General features: G+C 42.8%; 1 protein-coding gene across 1 annotated transcript in view; it reads left to right on the forward strand.

The window, feature by feature from the left end:
* Nucleotides 1-17773, forward strand: part of SYN3 (synapsin III) — a 205202-nt gene that overhangs the window by 151366 nt on the left and 36063 nt on the right. The window contains exon 8 of the mRNA XM_017823373.1: nucleotides 16450-16512. Coding sequence (XP_017678862.1) covers nucleotides 16450-16512 — 63 coding nt within the window. The remainder of the gene's footprint in view (nucleotides 1-16449; nucleotides 16513-17773) is intronic.

Consider the following 17773-nt stretch of genomic DNA (forward strand, 5'->3'; position numbering starts at 1 on the left):
CTCTTCAGACATGAGTAACATAAATGTGAGCACAAGAATGGGATCTATCTAGAATTTATAAATGTCTTTAAGCTTTGATCATGGAAGAAAAGTGGAGTGCAACAGGAGCAGTTTCTCCTGGGAGGGATGTAGTGGCTGGAAGGATGCAGCCACCAGGTTCCATTTTGCCAAGTTTCTGCTTCAAAGTGCAATCTTAGACATAAAGCTGAGGGCATCAAATATTACTCACATTTTCCTGACATTCCTTACAGACAAAAAAGTGTGTAAAATAGCCCCAGTGAAAATCAAAGCAGGGTTTGTGTCATATTGGCAGCAATGTCACAGGAAGAGAGTGTTGTGCCTTTTTGGCTTGGTAGACAAAAGCTAGGGGTCTGCCAAAGGTTCTAGTTTCACTTTAACTGTGGGAAAAAAGTTGACGAAGAGACCTCAAGACAGCAAAGGCTGATCTACATATGAAACATGGAGTTGTATAGCATGTACTGTAGGCTGGTGGGGAGATACATGAGCCTTCTAGCACAGCGCTGAGCTCCAGCTGATACATCTTCATCCGAAGGGGCAGTTGCCTCAGGCTCAGTACTCATTGTCAGGAATGGTGATGTGCTGTGATCTGGGAGGGGTGTAGCTGCAGTCATGAGGTTGTGCTTGCATTATGTGTTGCAAGAGTGGTTACCACAAGAGCTGTTGCCTTTTGACTTTCCCCATGAAATCTATGCTGGCCAGGGCTACGTGGCACTAGACTGATAGGCAGCCCCTGCAAAAAGATTTCTTGTTTGCCTGTGAATGCCATCCCCATTGATCACTTTCCAGCTGGCTTATATTGATTTAGCTTAATTCAATGCAAGTGTTTTGCATGTAGAAAAAGCTACGTGAATGTTCCCATGAGGTCTAAATCAGTTCTGCTGTCTCTCTTGCTCTTTAAATCCTATTGTCACTCATGTGTAGCTTTCCTACACTCAGTACATGCCTATTCCTGGGGGGAGCAATTGCCAGGGGCTTAATTTTAGAGAGGAATGCTCACCCTGCTGTCTGGGAATGAAGCCTGGTGTAGCCAACTTCAAAGACTAGACAGATTTGTTGCTGAGTTTAAAAGACATCTTCCCCTTGACTGGGATTTGCTATTGTATCCTTTTTGCTCTCATCTTCCCGTTCAGCATATAGGAGGGCTCAGGTGCTTTCCAGGCTGTTTCCATCTTTGGACCTTTTCAAATGCATGTGTTAGGTGCTAGCAAACTCTCAGCTCTGCCTCTTACTCACTGAACATCACTGAGCTGACTGAGGATGTGGTGGATTTGACAGGATCTGTGCTTAAAGAATCCATTGTTTGGCTCTGTTTACACAGAGCCCTGGCACTCAGACAGCACAGACCTAAAAGAAGGGTTATTTTTAATCCTAATAAACTAGCACAGAAGGAGAGGGTTCTTTGCCTTCTTCCTTCGCTTCACATAACAATTTTAGTCCTAATGAAGGACTTCACACCAAATATAATAAAAGAATGAATTATTTTTCCTGTGTGCCTGTTGTTTTTCTAACAAACATATGTGTTTGTTTATTTTTAGATTATAAAATGCAATTATTGTGTTCTCTGAAGTACACATGTAAAATTAAAAACATGTTGAGTCAACTTGCTGCTTAATTTATGTTAATTAAACTATTCAATGGGAAGGATGTTCCTGGTTAGGTCGCTTCAGTGGGATCTGGATTTTATTCTTGGCTCTGCCACAGATTGCCTGTTTGATTCACGGCAAGTCGCTTAATCTCCCACTGTTTCAGTTCTTCATTCCCAAAATGATAATAATTCTCCTTCATCTTCTTTGTTTTGGCTATAAATGCTTGAAGTGGGATATGTTTTGCACAGCATTTAGCATAGTATACTCTAAGTTTAATTTATAATTGTATATATTGATAATAGGTCATCTTGTCTCCAAGAAAAAAACACCTCTGCAAGTCCTTCCCAATGCATGGATTTGCAAACAAATATACTTTCCACCACACCCAGACAGACAATGTCAGAGCTCTGTCAGATCATGCTCAAAACTGAGTTTTCAGCAGTGTAAATATGCTGATCTCAGGTTGTCAAACCCTAGGCTTTTATTCTGGAAGTTAAGAACTCACCTTCAAGAAGAGCTTAGTTCTTTCATTGCATCCTTAAACTTCATCTAAGCTAAGGAGCGTATGAAATCTCATCAGAAGTTTTACTACAGATCAGGTCCAGGCCTGTGAGTTAGGTAAGACAGAAACTCTGGCTTGAGCACACTTGGCTGGCACTCCTGGGAAAACTCAGTGCCATGTGAATGGCTGAAGGACCTGCTTCACTGTGATGGTTTCTCATATCTCCATTTGTCAAATAATCAGTCTCCGAATAGGCTACAGTGGGCTAGCAGGATCTACCCCTTACTAGCCTGATAACTACTTAGAAGCAGTGACTATTTTCTATCACAACTCGATATATATGCGTTTGTGCTGACCAGCTTCCCACCACACACGCGTACCTTTATTCCTGTTAATCACTGGTTGTGTTTTGCCTGGATGTTTGCATTATGGTTTTGTACAATGCCTAGTGCCTTGAAGACCTCAGCCCTAAGCTGGCAGTACTGGAGTAGCAGTTACCAGAGGAGCTGCCCTCTGTTTTCAGTCAGTGCTGGCTTTAGCTGAATCATTTTCTCAAGCTGAGCAACTCCACTGAACCCTAGATCTAAGCCCTTATTTCTCCAAATCTGAGAACTTGGGCTATATTTGCAATAGAGAGTGAGCAGGAGCTAATGCATGATGGGATTACACTGTTACTTTACTCTGAGAGCACTCAGAGTGCTTTCCAATGACATCTGCAGTCAGTATAAACCTCTCAAAAAAGACCATGATATCTGCAAGGCTTCCTTCCTTCCTGCTGCCTGTGTCTGCCTAGTACTGTAAAGACCAGCTCAGTCCTAAGATCTTTCTACCTGCACAAATTTCCCACGTAGGCACACTTCTGTCAGCCTAAAACTTCTTTCTTCACTTGACATATGTTGTACTATCCTTTGCAAATGTAACTGAGACACATCTAACACGAGGTTCACCATGTGAGCTCAGGGTGCCAATGCTTTGACTGCCTGGCTAGGTGGGCTTGGGCTGCTATCTCACAGAAAAGGAAGAGTCCTGCCTTGCACTATTGCCAAACACATGCCAGTTTTTGGCCGCACACTCCAAATGGACTTCCACTAAATGGCACACTTCCCATAGCCAACCTGGCAGAAAGGCCCATGTCCCAGGCATGACCCAAAGAGACAAAGTACCCATTCTTTACTGGCTTGTCTGATCATGTTCACAGAGAGGAACTGGTGAGGATAGCAGTAGCGCTAAGCCTTCCTAATGTCATCTAAAGTCAGTATAAACCCTATTCATGATAAAATTTTCCTGCACAGTTTAAATCTGCCCTCCTCATTGCTAGATATATTTGCCCAAAAGCATTGTAAGCCACATGATGCAACTCACCATGCTCATGAAAAACATGATCATACAATAGACCTCTCTTGCTGGCTATCCCCTGGGAGAAAAGTTCCGGCCACCAGCTGACTCTACTAGGACAGATCAAACTAATGAGGCTGAAATAAAGGTCACCGAAGTTCGGAGCTGGTTCAGTTTGCACCTGGGTATTTAATTCTTTATGTCTGTAGTTCCCATCAATAAACTCTAAGCAAAGGAGAGCAGGAGGAACCAAGGATCAGGATGTACATGGACATCTGCCTCCCATAACCCTCACACTGAATTAAAGTAAGTAGCCTCTGCTTCACCCCATTTAGCCAGCTCCCTAACAATTCACATCTATTCCATACAGCCATTTCTGTCTTCCTCCTGATTCACTGAAAAATTCTCCCTCACTCTTTCCATAAACTCAGCATCCTGTCTTCTGTTGAAGTTACAAGCCAGATGTTAGCTTAGCCAGTGATTAATACCTTGCAAAGGTCAGCTTTGAATCTCACTGCCAAGTTCACTCACCTCTCTGGGCAACTCCCTATACATTTTCTCTTTCCTTCATAACGTATTTGCAGTTGAAAAATATTAAACCTGATATACAACTTTATATCTTGAAAGCACATTAAAGATAACCTTGGGTGCTGGGAAATGTTTTGAGGCTGTGCTTCTAGAAGAAGGACCCATTTAATTCCCTTCTACATGGATTGCTTGTAGTTCTGGAAGTCTGATCCCTGGTCTGTCTAGTCCTGTGTACCACCTAACTGTCTCTTGAAACAGCCCAGTGGATCTAAGGAATTCAATGTAATTAATGTCATCTATTGATGAGGACACAGAAGGTTCACATCAGATTTTACAAACTGAAGGGTCCTCATTCTCTCTCAGTCCCAAGCCAGACTTTGTGAGCTTGGACAAGTAGTCTCACCATGTTAAAGATTAAAGCTGTCTTTGTCACATAATTCACAGCTTAGATTGTCCCAGTTCTGTCTGAGCTTCTATGTGTGCAGCGTCACCAAAGAAGAAGCTCTGCTCTGCATCAACAAATGTGAAGTAACCCTTTTGATAGGTAATATTTTATGGAATTTGATCTTGGAGTCTCTCACACGGAGAAATACAGTTAAGAGCAGGAAGACTTTGCCTGAGAGTGTTTTTGTTTTCTTGTTTCTTTTGAAGTAAAAGAGGAAATGTGGGAACCATTTCTAAATTGCCCATGCTTCAGAGTGACAGAAGAAACCCAGAAACAGATAAAGACTGACAGCTGGAACATATTGTGGTACAAGGAAGCAATTAGCTTATGGCATAAAAGAATGAAATCACATATAGAAGCGATTTGTGTCTCCTAACATTACCTTGGCAACCTGGAAACTTCAGGGCAAATGAGGCCCATGATCCTGGCCAGTGCTGGTGTGGCACAGAGATGTGCCACCCCAGAGAGAAGAGTCCCAGCCTTTTCTTAGTGGTCTCATCTGAGACCTCACAGATGTGTCGGAAGAGATGAGAGGAAGGGGTCAGCAGCTTCCCCCTCTCTCTGAGCTTTCCCAACATTGCTCCAAATTGCTGGAAAAGCTTGCTTCTCCCTTCTGCGAGGACACTTCAAGGCAGCTTTGGTCCATGTCCCCCTGGGACTTTGCATCATAAGCTGGGTGACTGGCTGCAGCCTCTCAGCTGTACTCCTACTCTCAGTAAGCCTCAGCTTTGGGCATTAAAGGACATCCTCACAGGATTGCTTAAAAGTTACATCATCAAACAGTAAAACAGTGAAAATACCTCAGGATAGGAGAGGAATTTGAGATAAACATTCTTTACCAGATATTGCAAAAGAAACCATAGCCTCATCAAAATGAATGAGCTAACTACGATTGCTTTCAGTGCATCCAGAGCTTCAGTCCTTACGTGTGCGATGCCGCGCCGCCACAGTGATGAGCTCAGGACAGCATTAGCCGCATGAAGTCAGATGGCTGGATTGATGGACGCAATCAAATTTCCTGCCCTGGTTACAGTTTTACCATCCAAAGCCTCAGTTTAATCAGTGGTTGTACTCATAGTGGGATTTGTTTCAGGAGGGATCCCATTTACCACTCCCAGTTTCCAAGAGCTGGTTAATCCTTTCACGGGGCAGGGTTCGCATATCATGCCTCATAAACTCCCTATGTGAGGGTTTAGGAAGAAAGGACAGGATTTGTCGCAAGTGCTCTTGCAAGCATGTTTTCACAGCAGGCACAGAGATACCCAACCAGATGGCTTCACTCCATTAACTTCTCACAGGTGGAGACCAAGGTCCAAAAATACACAGTGGCCAGATTCACGTAGGCTAACCTCATTCTCCTTCCCTAGAAAGGTCTGGGAACAAAAACACCCAAATGGTCCCTGCATAAGCCATCTACGTGTGGCTTTTTCACCACATTCATCCAGGCCTACATTTTCCGGCTTCATATTGGTGAGCTTGCATCATGATATGCTTCATGACCCTATCAGCCCAGAGGATCTCCACACAGTGTCCCACAGTGTCCCACTGTGTGGAGTGGACGTGCTCGCTCCCGTCCCACTGAGGTTACGGAAAAATTCACTGCATGCAAAGGGTCACAGCAGCATTTGTGCTTTTGGGAACCCCTCCCACCAAGGACTATCGCTAGTCCTGTGTGGTGCAGGATCAGTTTAAAATAACTTCGCTTAGAGCACTCCATGGAAATCCCCTGCCAGTCACCCTCCTCACGTGCTTTTTGTTCTGAAAATCAACAGGCCTCAAAGAGCGGTCTCAGAAGAGGCCACATCTGTATAGAGTTTGCTTTCATCCCCACAAGGGTCCCCAAACAATGCCAGTGCCAGCCGGAGGTTTGCTGAATGGTATGAGAACCAAAGGCTTTCTTTGCTTTTTGTTCATCCATTAAAACTTTGTGAGTCAAAATTAAGAGGACAGGAGTGGGAGCTTTAGGAGGCTGTGGTTTCTCACAAATGCCTAAAGCTAAGTACTAATGAGAAAGTTAAAAAAAAAAAGAAGTCTGCAACCCATCACCACAGCAATGCCACAATTAGAGACAAATCCAGTGTGCGCTGCTTTACATTTATGATGCAGACAAACTAATTTAGCTAATTAGGGCTGTCTACAAAATGCATATGAAATACTAGGCCTCTGTCCTCAAGGCCTAGTATCAGAGATTCTTGCTACTGGAGTCCAAAAGTGCACACACACATAGCATGGACACCTGCTACTCTCCGAGCATGGAATTAGCCAAAACACCCCTGCATGGGAAGTTTTGAGTATTTTCTTCATTGTCCCACCCACAACTGATGGGGGAAAACCAATCAGTTGAGAAGCCCACAAGGACAAATGTATACAAAACTGTTTTTGATTTCAGAATTTAAGAAACAAAACCAAGAGAAAATGGAAAGCCCATTTGGTTTCTCACATTTGAGATTAAGATTTACTTTGCAGATTTTGAGTAATCCTAAACAGATTAAGGTATGATCTAGCTTCTTTGAGAGACAAACTTTTTTTCCTTGTTGTGCAAAGATTTGTTGTTGTTGTTGTTGTTCTTGTTGTTGTTTAAGAGGTGTTCCCGTGCCCCTGAAGTTCAGTCTGTGTATTTTGATAGCAACTGTTTGTGCAGCACAGAATCTCAACAGAGAAGTTCAGTAGCTGCATTACTGAGGTACTGGCACTATCTCCATGAGAATTAAAACCAGGACCACAATAAAAGACTTCAGCAACTAGTTTTGAAAAATAATTTAATGTCGTGAAGTTTGATGGGAAGAAAAGAGGTAGAATTATATTTAAGAAACTAGTCTTTAAAGAAACCCATCTTTCCAGACTGGTTTCAGACTTTGACTGTGCATGGTATTCCCCCAGCCAGAGTGCCCAGCACGAGCTCCTCAGTGAACCCAATGCCCTTCTTTCAGGTACATGCCCAGTTACTTCCATGTGGGTTCCTTCCCACATTCCAAAATCCTACCTGGATCCCACAACAGTCTCAGTACTGTCCCTGGGAAGAAAAACAAATACCTGCCTTTACTGGGCGTGGACCAACTCACATTTGCCTCATTTATCCCAGAGAAGTGAAGATATTGCCTCACAGATGAAATCAGCTCAAGTCTCCACCTTTTTTTCCAGTAAAAGGCGAACCCTTTCTCTCCAGACAAAACAGGAGTGGGCTCACAGAGACCACAGCATCCTTTGCCACTCCGGGCTTGCCCAAAGTAAAGAAGAGGGTCTATGTGTTACTCCAAAAGGAATTTCTCTGCTTCCTGCTTCTCACCATTCCTGGCTGTTGCAGCCTGCGGTACATCAGTATGTGTGCTCAGCAGGGGAAAAATGCCACTGACTGAGGTGGTGGTTGTGAGATGAAAAAGGCTGATTTACACAGTGGTTTCTTCTGTCTTCCTCTGAATGCTTTCACTTCAGGAGCCCCTTCCTCGTTACAGCTGGAAAAGATGTAAACAGAAGTCATTCCCAGCTGAAAATAACTCTGCCTGTGTCCTTTGTGGAGCTTGTTCAATTTCCCTACTGGTTTTGACTCCTAATATCAAACTAGGTTGTCTCTCAGCACTGAGGTCACAGACAAACAGGAGCACAGGTCACCCACAGTTTCTTCCACTGCGTTGGAAGCTCTAGTGGCTTTAGCAAACAGGTGGAGCAGGATTGCATCTTATCCCATGGAATGAGCCACAAGAGGGAGACAAATACCCATGGGGTGCCCTTGAAGCCTAGGTGGGAAAAGGTATTTTTCAGTTCTTGAGAGGTTTCAACGTTTTTAACTAACCCAAAGTTGAAATCTCAACAGTCCTCAAGAATGAAACACAGAGAAATAAAATGCATGTCAGAAAAACTTCCCTTTTGCAGTTCAAAAGCATTCCATATCCAATTTGGATTTAGGAAAAAAAAAAAGTTAATTATTGCTCATTTAATTATTGTTCATTCACAGAATCATTGAAACGTGACACTTCAACCTTTGAAAATATAAAATTTGCACCTTGGGACCTTATTTTCTTCTCCAAGTAAATGCTGGATTTGGAGAGATGGTGAAATACAGCCCTTCCTACAGCTTCTGACTCCTACCAAAACCATGTAATTTGAAAGTTCCTAAGAAATCTCAAGAGACACAGAGCTAATTCAAACATAGGATACAATGGCTGCCTTTCATGTCCTCAATGTCTCTGACATGAGCCAAAAATTAGTCTGGATAAACAGAGAAGATTTTTATGTGGAGAAAGAAACTGTGAAGCACAAGAACAAGGATGTAGGAAGAACAGAGCTTATACTTGGCCCCCACCTGCTCTAGGCACCTGCAAAATATGCCACAACAAATTTAGGGTTCAGAAGAACTGCTGCCAGTGTTCAACTCCATGTGTAGCCAGCCCATGGAGGATGTAAATCCATGGAATAGGACTCTGGAGACACTCCCTGCATTTATGTCCCAGAGCACAAAAAGTAGGGGCCATGTATCTCGCTGCCAGGTCACATTAGCAAAGTATTTGAATTCCTGCATGAGCCTAAGGGTTCAGAATGCTGAAAATAAGATCTGGCTGAAAAATAGAACAAACTGAGCCCATAGCACAAACATTTCCCATGTGAGATAATACTTGACTTTCCAGGTCAGCGGACAAAAGAAATGTGGTGTAAATATCTCTGGCTGTAGGCCAAAAAAGCACCCACTATGAATTCAGTCTGAAAAAGGTAGTCAGTGGAAATTATCATCTGGGAATGGTATGACATATGGCTGCATGTGATAGACCATTTATCTGTGCAACCAAAATGAAATACTAATGTGAGAGCATATAAAGATAGGGCATAATGTGAGATAAGAACTACTCTCCTGCTCAACCCTGTGAGACAGATTGAGGCTACATTAACAGCAGCAAACCATACAGTTCCAGGTTCATTCTCTGGCAACTCTGGAATGATCCAACAACAGCCATGATATCAAACTCTTCCAGCCTCCAGAGTATCCTGTAGGCATGTCTGCAGACCTATGCTGGTTCCATATTGTGCTTGGGAATTGTTTGGGAGAAGGCTCTTCATCTTGAGCCAGAATATGCCAGAGATTGATCTAAAAATTTAACAATATAAGCAAACCAGGGCCATTGTCCTTGCTATGTCATTGTTCTATTTACTAGTATAGACGTAGCCTGAGATGCCAGCTGCAGGGTGACACTTCCCAAGTTGCTCATTCTTCTTTATGTCCAAAGTCCCTCTTGAATGATTATCAAGATTATTAGCTGTGCTTTTAAAGAAGAATAAAAATAAAATGGATCTTTCAAAGAAGTCCAACTGTGACTGCCTGCTTCTCTGTGCTGCTATTTCTATAGCCTTCAGTGCTGAAGAATGTCAAGAAGGAAGGAGACAGAAATCTATTGCCAGCTTTCAGGAGTCCAGAGAGTACTTCAAATATTCCAGTATCCCATTCCCTGTACCAGGCAGCATCCATGGCTCATTGTTTGTGGCCCTCTTCCTGCCAGCATCTGACATGGTGATGCCAGCCAAGTCCATGCAGGGTCATTGGCAGTTACAACAGCATGAATTTTACGAGACAATTCAGAGCCATTTCTGTGTCAGGAGGATATTTCTCAATGAATGTGCTAATAAGCCCAGGACCTGCTTCTCATTTTACGCTGACATAAGTGTACCACTCTCAAATGTACTGCAGAAGGTTGTGAAATCACAGCTGAGCACTTAGAGTCATGTGCGAGCCTCCCAGCTTTGTAGTCAGGGTACATGGCTAAACATTGTGTAAAAGCTGGGGGGAACACTGTATTCACTTCATCCTTTGGTGACAGGAAAGTACCTCCAGCAGAGCGCACAGAGAGATTAGACACCAGGAGTAACAGGGGAATGATTGGTTTCAGTGAGACCTAATTACTCCCATAGTGCCTGTTGCTGAAGGTTGTTTTCCACTGCAAAGTTTACGGAAGTTTTCTCTCCAAAGAAACCCCACGCTGCTCATTTTGAAATCAGTGAGAATTCAGAGTTTTCCCAAAAAAGGGACAGTCAAGTTTGCCAAGTGAAGAGAGATCTGTCAGCCTGCGTCTTGTGAACCTTAGGGATTCTTGGAAGAGCGATGATTTTGAAGACTTCAGCATAAATTCATAAAGCATTTTATTTCCCGTCTGTCTCCTTCTTATATATTTTGCCATAGCTTAGGTGCTACAGTTTTTCCAAAGGTAACCTATCAAAAGAATATTCATAGAGATTTCTCCACCCTCTTAACAATTAGTGTTCATCATGTCTTCCTTTGCAATGTGTTTCTGTGGGGAATGGAATTTTGTAAGTAGAGAAAAATACAGCAAAAGGCACATAGTTCAGGTCAAGAGGAAGAGGAAACTCAAGAGTTTCTTATTGTCTTTCACTGAATCTCATAAAATATATTTAGACAGGTTTTCAATATAAGGAGTTGGGAGAACGTATTCACTCTCCTAGCAAACAAGGAAAGCCAAGAAGCTTCCTTAAAGGCACCACTGCAAAATACCAGCTAAGTGAACACCACGCATTAAAAAATTAAAGAACTTTTCCATGCAGTCACAACAACCTTTAAAAAACTTGCCTGTGATATAAGGTGCAGTAATGGGGATTTATTGACCAGGACTGCTAGATGTGTGTGTGAATACAAACATGCATATGTGCGTACACATACACTGTATTTTTGGTTTGTTCTTTTTTTGCTGAGCATCTGCTTGCCTTGATATGTTCATATAATTTTCACACTTGAAGCTCCAAACGAATGAGAATAATATCAAATGCTCACACTCTTATTCTCCACTATGGGAACCCAAATACATCCTGTCTCAAATAAAGGAGAAGTTAAGCAACATTAGAGGTGGAATTAATGACAAAATGTTCCGGTTTGTGCTTAACCTTTTTCACTTACTTCCATGACCCATTCTAACCACAGCAAGTGTTAGTAGCCCTGAAACATTGGTTTGTGGTTTGTTTACTCAAGGATGTGGGGATTAAGGGATGCTACTGTTGGGTTTTCTTTTTTTTTTCTTTTGTGTTGGGATTTTTAAAGCAATGATAGAATCAAAGGATACTTTTTTACCACTCTGAAGGATCTTCATCCTCTAAGGCACTGCTGACTTCACTTACTAGCACAAATTGATTTATGCAATATCTCCATCTAGTTATTATGTTCATTGCTATCTGCAGCTCCAGTGCTGAATAAAATGAAGAGCCCATCCATCTGAAGCATCTTAAATCTAAGTTTGCTTTACACACATTCCTTGTTCTCCATTGCTCTCAATGCAGCATTGAGACCCACTCCAAATTAGAATGTTTTGTCTCCCCTAAAACCTTGTAATCATCAGTCTCACTTGTGCCTCTTCTTTATGTCACTTCCCACTTTATGCCTAAAACTTTGGCCTCTGCCTTCACAGTACTTTGCATCAAGTGTGTTAGTTTATTCCCATTTGATGTTGCAAATCTTGGGATTTTAGTAAGATAGTTCCATAAACACAATGACATCGTGTCATGACATCAATATTTTCCTGTAGTTTTGAATCAGCTTGCTTGCTTTCACAGGAAGTTATACGTTCACTGCTCCTCCAACTTAACTGACACCAGGGAAGTGCCACACACATTACTTTCAACATTAGCTCACAAGTGTACGAACAACATTCCCATCATTCATTAAGTACTCACCCAGAACAGACTTTGTCATCATACAAGGCAGCTAAATAAACAGAAAGATCAGGTTTAGAGTATAAAAGCTTGAGAAATTCATAATGTTACTTCTGGGGGAAGGGTGGAGTAAAAATTACAATACCTTGTCCTATGGGGCCTTCTGGCCCAGTTAAAAACCCTAGATGCTATGGAAATACAATATTGATGCCAAGAGACCAATGTTTTAATAACTCTGTCTCCCACCTCCCCAGATCCTTCCTAATATTATCCATGATGTAATTGTAGCCAGAACTATTCATTTTAGCATTGATTGGAAGGGGTTTGCAGAAGAAAGAATAGTAGAAACTGAAAGTTCATTGTATAAGATGAGATAGATAGTGTGAACTAATGCATAAAACTAAACATAGCAGATGGAAATCAAGAGATCTTCTGCATTGTTCATGGACTACAGGACAGTATACAAAATCACAGACTTAAGATCAGCATCTCCCTTGAGGGCCTCAGTGAAACAAAAGAGTGGAAAGCATTGTGTTTATGGGTTAGATCAGGTTTCACAGAATCATAGAATGTTAAGGGGTTGGAACGGACCTTAAAGGTCAACTAGTCCCAACCCCCCCTGCCATGGACAGGGACACCTCTCACTAGACCATGTTGATCAAGGCCTTGTCCAACCTGGCTTTGAACATTGCCTTTCTAAGATTCCTCCCTTCAGATCAATTTAGCTACAGCTCTGTTCTACTGCTCCACCAGCAATAAGTAGAGAAAATACTAATAAATTTACGAGAAGTATTGAAAACTGCATTACTTGCTGGAAAGAACGGTCAGAGGGTAAAGTGTCATAGTTTACAGCCACGTGTTTTCAAATAAAGGCTAATGTATGCATACCAGCACCCTCTTTTACACACCAGTGCCAAAACTGATAAACTGCCAAGTGATCTTTGCAGTGACACTACGCAAAGAGCAGAGCCCTAAAAATCAGGGGCTAAAATTATATACTTTGGGCCATTAATGTAAGTTGGAAATAACTTCATGACTCTGCCTTCTCTACTACCAAAGATGGTTTTGACGACTTCCCAGTTCGGGATTCAAATTCCTGTTTGGCTCTTAACAGGCCTCTACATACACCAAGCTCTAGACACATGTAAACCTTGGCATCTCAAAGGTTTTGTGTGATAACATTTATAAAATATTAATTCCAGGGGTTAAATTACACATATGATCTAACACCTTGCATCTGATCACTGAGCTAGCTGCAGCATCCCATCCCAAAACCTGCAGGCATCATCTATAACAATCCTGTCAAGAGTTCATGCATATTTTAAAATCATCAAAATGTTTTTCACTATTTTTCCAGGAGAAAAGAGCCCTTACAACACATAAAAAAGCACAAAGGCACAGACATATTTCTTTGCATGATTTCAGTAAAATCATGCTTTTTTTTTATTAAAATGTGGTGCTATCCTGTGATTATAATAATCTTCTTTCACAGGAAGTTTATGACTAAGTATGTATAAATACTCTTCTCAGGGTTCTGCCCTTGTGGTGGCTTCAGTCACCCTCAGAACTTCTCACCACATGTGTGTGTGAAGTCATAGTTGTGTGTATAATACATTCTCCCTTCCTTCAGCTTCCTTATCCATCTAGGTGCTTGCCAAGTATGCTGGCTGGCCTTATTAGCAACAAAAATGGGACTCAAGTCCCAGCAAGACTGGTGGAAGCTGGAAGTATCCCCATTGACTGCAGTGGAGTTCAGCCCACCTCCACCACTTCAGCAAGGGCTTCCCAGCTCCATTATTGGGTGGTTGTGGACACTGGTCGCTTTAGTTCTGTGGACTATAGAGAGCTTTTGATTACACAACTTCAGTACAGGCTAAGGGCACTCCACTGTCACCAGATAAGCCCATTATATAATGCAGCTCACTGTATGTGCCATGGCCTCTCATTGATTCTTCCATAAGGCAGGTTCGTGTACGTGGAAATTCGGTGGGGTTTCAGTGGCAGAGGCAGACTCTGCCACTCTGAAACCACAGCTTTCCCAGTGAGGCTATCTCATGTTCAGAGTCTTGATCTGTGTCTCACCCCAAGCCTCACACACTACGCCTAGGCCAAGCCGTGTGTGACCCCAGCCCGCTCTGGTGCCAGCTGGTCACCCCTACGTGGGATGAGACCAAGCATTACTAAGAAAGCTGAGCTCATGTTTCCAAGAAGCAAAGAGAAAGGGAGAAGTTTGAGCTGCATGTTGTCATTGCCGGTGGTATTTTGCAGACTAATAGTAAACTTGGGTTGTTTATTGGATCCCAAACTTTCTTTGCATGTATACAGGAAAACAGATGCTTCCCACTCCCAGGCCTTATGCCCAAGCCAAGCTCCCTCAGCAACACTCGTACATAGGGTACACAAACAGGGCAGTAGAGACATTGCTTCCTGCCTCTGTCTGCTTTGAGCTGGTGATAGAACATTATCTATGCTGCACACTTCTTTGGCCTCCTTGCTAGGGTGTCAGGCGGGCTCACAGCATGCAGTTTGTTTTTCCTGTGCGGTAGGAACAGCTGCTGCCTCTGCTCACAAACAGGGAACAGAGGCCAGGGCTTGCAAACGCTCAAACAGGTGGCATGGGGTATGGATGAGAGAGCTGGGAAGCGAGCCACGTCTCCCAAAGCCTGAGCAGGTGTGTGCCCTAACTACTAGGTTACCTTTCATCTTTCAGCATTAAAGGCCTGGCATGGTCCACCCCTAGACCTATCTTCAGTAAGCCTCAGGTGCAGTCCTTCATTTGATTCGTTTACGCCAGCAGCAAATTAAGTTTCAGGCTCTTACAATGAATTAGAGAGGTGAAGGGGAAAGAGAGCACAAACTCATGTGCCTGGACATATGCTTAACTATTTGGCTTCAGGATGGCCATCTATCAGTCTCTTGCCTCTTCTTCTGAAGCAATGGTGCCGGTCCCTGCCTGTAAAGGACTGTAATTTATTGCAGCTGTGTGCCCTTCTGTGGTCTGAAGACAATCCTTCAGCTTTCTGCCTGAAGAAAATCCTCACAAGCGACACAGGCTGCTTGAGAACATGATGCACTCACTGTTCCCCTCTCCTGTGACATTTCTTTATATAAGTAGCTGAATAGCAAAACATATCAGTGTTCCTTACTAATTTTGTTATTTATAGTGATCTGCCACAGATGGAGACAGCAGCACCATTCTATCTTTAGGGCGTAGTGCCTGCCTGTCCATACAGACAATTGGTAATTAGCACAAGAACAATTTGTTTACCTATTCTCAAACTTCAATAAATAGGAGACCCACTTATCCGCCAAAATTCAACTCCCTCCCTTTGCCAGACCTCCAGGTTAACTGCTTAATGAATAGATCTCATTGCTTCAGGCATTTAAGTAAAGACAAAAGTGTCTTTAAAGGAAATTAAATATGTAATAAAAAATAAGTGGTTATGTACTGAACGAAGAGCATTTCAATCACAAGAATCATGAGCACAGGTCAAGATGAACATCACGGGGACACCAAGCAGAGATGTAGAAATGGACTAGCCAGTACATAAAGGAGATGTAGTGTATCTATTCTCGTTACTCCTGACATGTGCATTTCCTACCAGTACAGCCTCACAGCTCTGAGCCAATCACTCCAAGCAAATCCTTGCATGAGCATGAAACTGGAGAAGGCAGAGAGGATACTCACAGTTCTTCAAGTAAAATTCCACATGTGCTCTAAGATGCACTTGCATGACTTGGGCGGTAGGACCCTGCCCAGTGTAAAGACCACACAAGCCAGGGAGAAGATATGACTTTTTTTTTTTTTAAATTGCTGATTCCAACCCCTTTGTTTTCTTCTATTCACTATACCCACTCCTGAAGTAAGGGAAGAGAGGAGGAAGCTTTATGACAGGTGGACTTTGTGAGTTTCACCTAATGGTTGGCCCCAGTTCACTCCCTCCTCATACCCCCCACCTCCCTTCTGACAGGAGAGGGACATTCACTATTAAGGCCAAAGAGTCTGTGTGGTAAAGAACAAAGAAACCGTGTCTTTCTCACAATTCAGATGTTTTCAGCATCTGAAAGTGTCCAGTTACTCAAGCTTGCAAGTGTGACTGTGTTTTACAGGCATATGAGAGTGCACATGTCCATATGTACAGGGTGGGAAAACTGCTATCACACAGTAGAAGATGTAAGGAATTCTGCCTGGCTTCCATTTCCAATCATGTGGAACCCAGTAAAGAGCCATTTGCTTATTGCCCTACTACCTGGACAAACTTTATTTGTTCTTTTTATTTTCCTATCAGCATCCACAAAGGAGATAGAAGCTACTAAATAGAAGAAAATTATTTAAAGCACCATGGTTGGAAAGAAATAACTAATGAGGAGGTTATTCTTTTGTCTTTCAGCTCACAACTCCGAATTTCCCTGTAGTGGTCAAGCTAGGACATGCTCATGCTGGAATGGGGAAGGTAAGTAAAAGAAAAAATATATATCACTTCGGAAATGAATACATATGTGGCACAACCTTCCTGCAATCATACATGGCATGTGGCCAGCCAGCAAAGGGGTTAAACCTCCCCACAGCCTATCTGGGTCGCACTAGCTGTTCCTGTGGGAGAAAAGGCCTTTTTCTGCTGTCACGCACTTGGAGACAGACCGTGGTATTGGGTTGGAGGCTGTCTGGGGTGTGGGAAGGGGGGTTGTGAAGAGTGGGGGAAAAGCTGGCTCAGCTGAAGTCATTAGGCTTGTCTATTATATATTTTCTCCTCTTCTGAAAGTGGTAATGTTGTTTATTCAAGCACCTGTAATGTGCAGCTACACCCCATAGCTCTCACAATGAGAAGCAGTGGCACTGGGCTTCTTGAGTGCATTATGATGACCTTATTCAAGAAACGGGAGCCCTTCAAGTTATTTTTTTTCCTCCTTGCAAGGAAGAACAAGACCTTACAAAGCAGAGTGGCTGGTTGCCTGCCAAAGAATCCTGAAAAATAGTTCACTACCCAGAAGGACCTGTTTGTTTTTCCCAGGCTCTCTGGGATCTTTATTTCCCCAGTGAATTAGCAGGCCCTGTTTCTTGGGGTGACTGAGCTCCCCTTTCAGTAAGACATCGCCAGCACATTCCTGCTACACTTTACTCTCCTCTTTCTTGCATATATCTTTTAAAAGGGCATTCCCTATCTGTCTAAAACTTGATTTGTTCAGAAGTAGGAAATTCTAATGTATCATCTCTGCATCCAATGCGTCGTAGATGAACTTCATAACTGATATGCTTGTGACAGTGCTTCCCTAGAGCAGACAGACCTTCTTCTGGCCTGAAAATTATATATACTTACACCGAACTTAAATTTGGTACAGCCTGCTTGCTTGTGCTCTGGAAACAGAAGCCCTTTCTGGCTTGCTGGATTGCACATGGAAGCTCTCATAATCTTTCTTGCTTTGGTTGCAATATTCCCCTGTCCAGATGGCAGCTGCCAGAGAGGAAGTGGGCGCAGATCCCTGTGCCAGTGGTAGGGTTGGCTTTCAGCATCAAGGAACAAACATTTAAAATAAGCAGGAAACGTTGGTTAAAATGTTGGTGCTACGTATGTTAAGCAGGCAAAGGGATCATTGAATTAGAGTGCATGCAGACAGCCCAGAGGTGCTTGTAGAGAGCCACTAACATGTCCCTAGGATGGATTTCAGTAGCAAAATCCAACCAGGAAAAACCAGGAGGAAGAAACCTCTCCCTCT

This window comes from Lepidothrix coronata, unplaced genomic scaffold (genome assembly GCF_001604755.1).
Source record: "Lepidothrix coronata isolate B3197 unplaced genomic scaffold, Lepidothrix_coronata-1.0 Scaffold102, whole genome shotgun sequence".
In the NCBI taxonomy this organism is placed as follows: domain Eukaryota; kingdom Metazoa; phylum Chordata; class Aves; order Passeriformes; family Pipridae; genus Lepidothrix; species Lepidothrix coronata.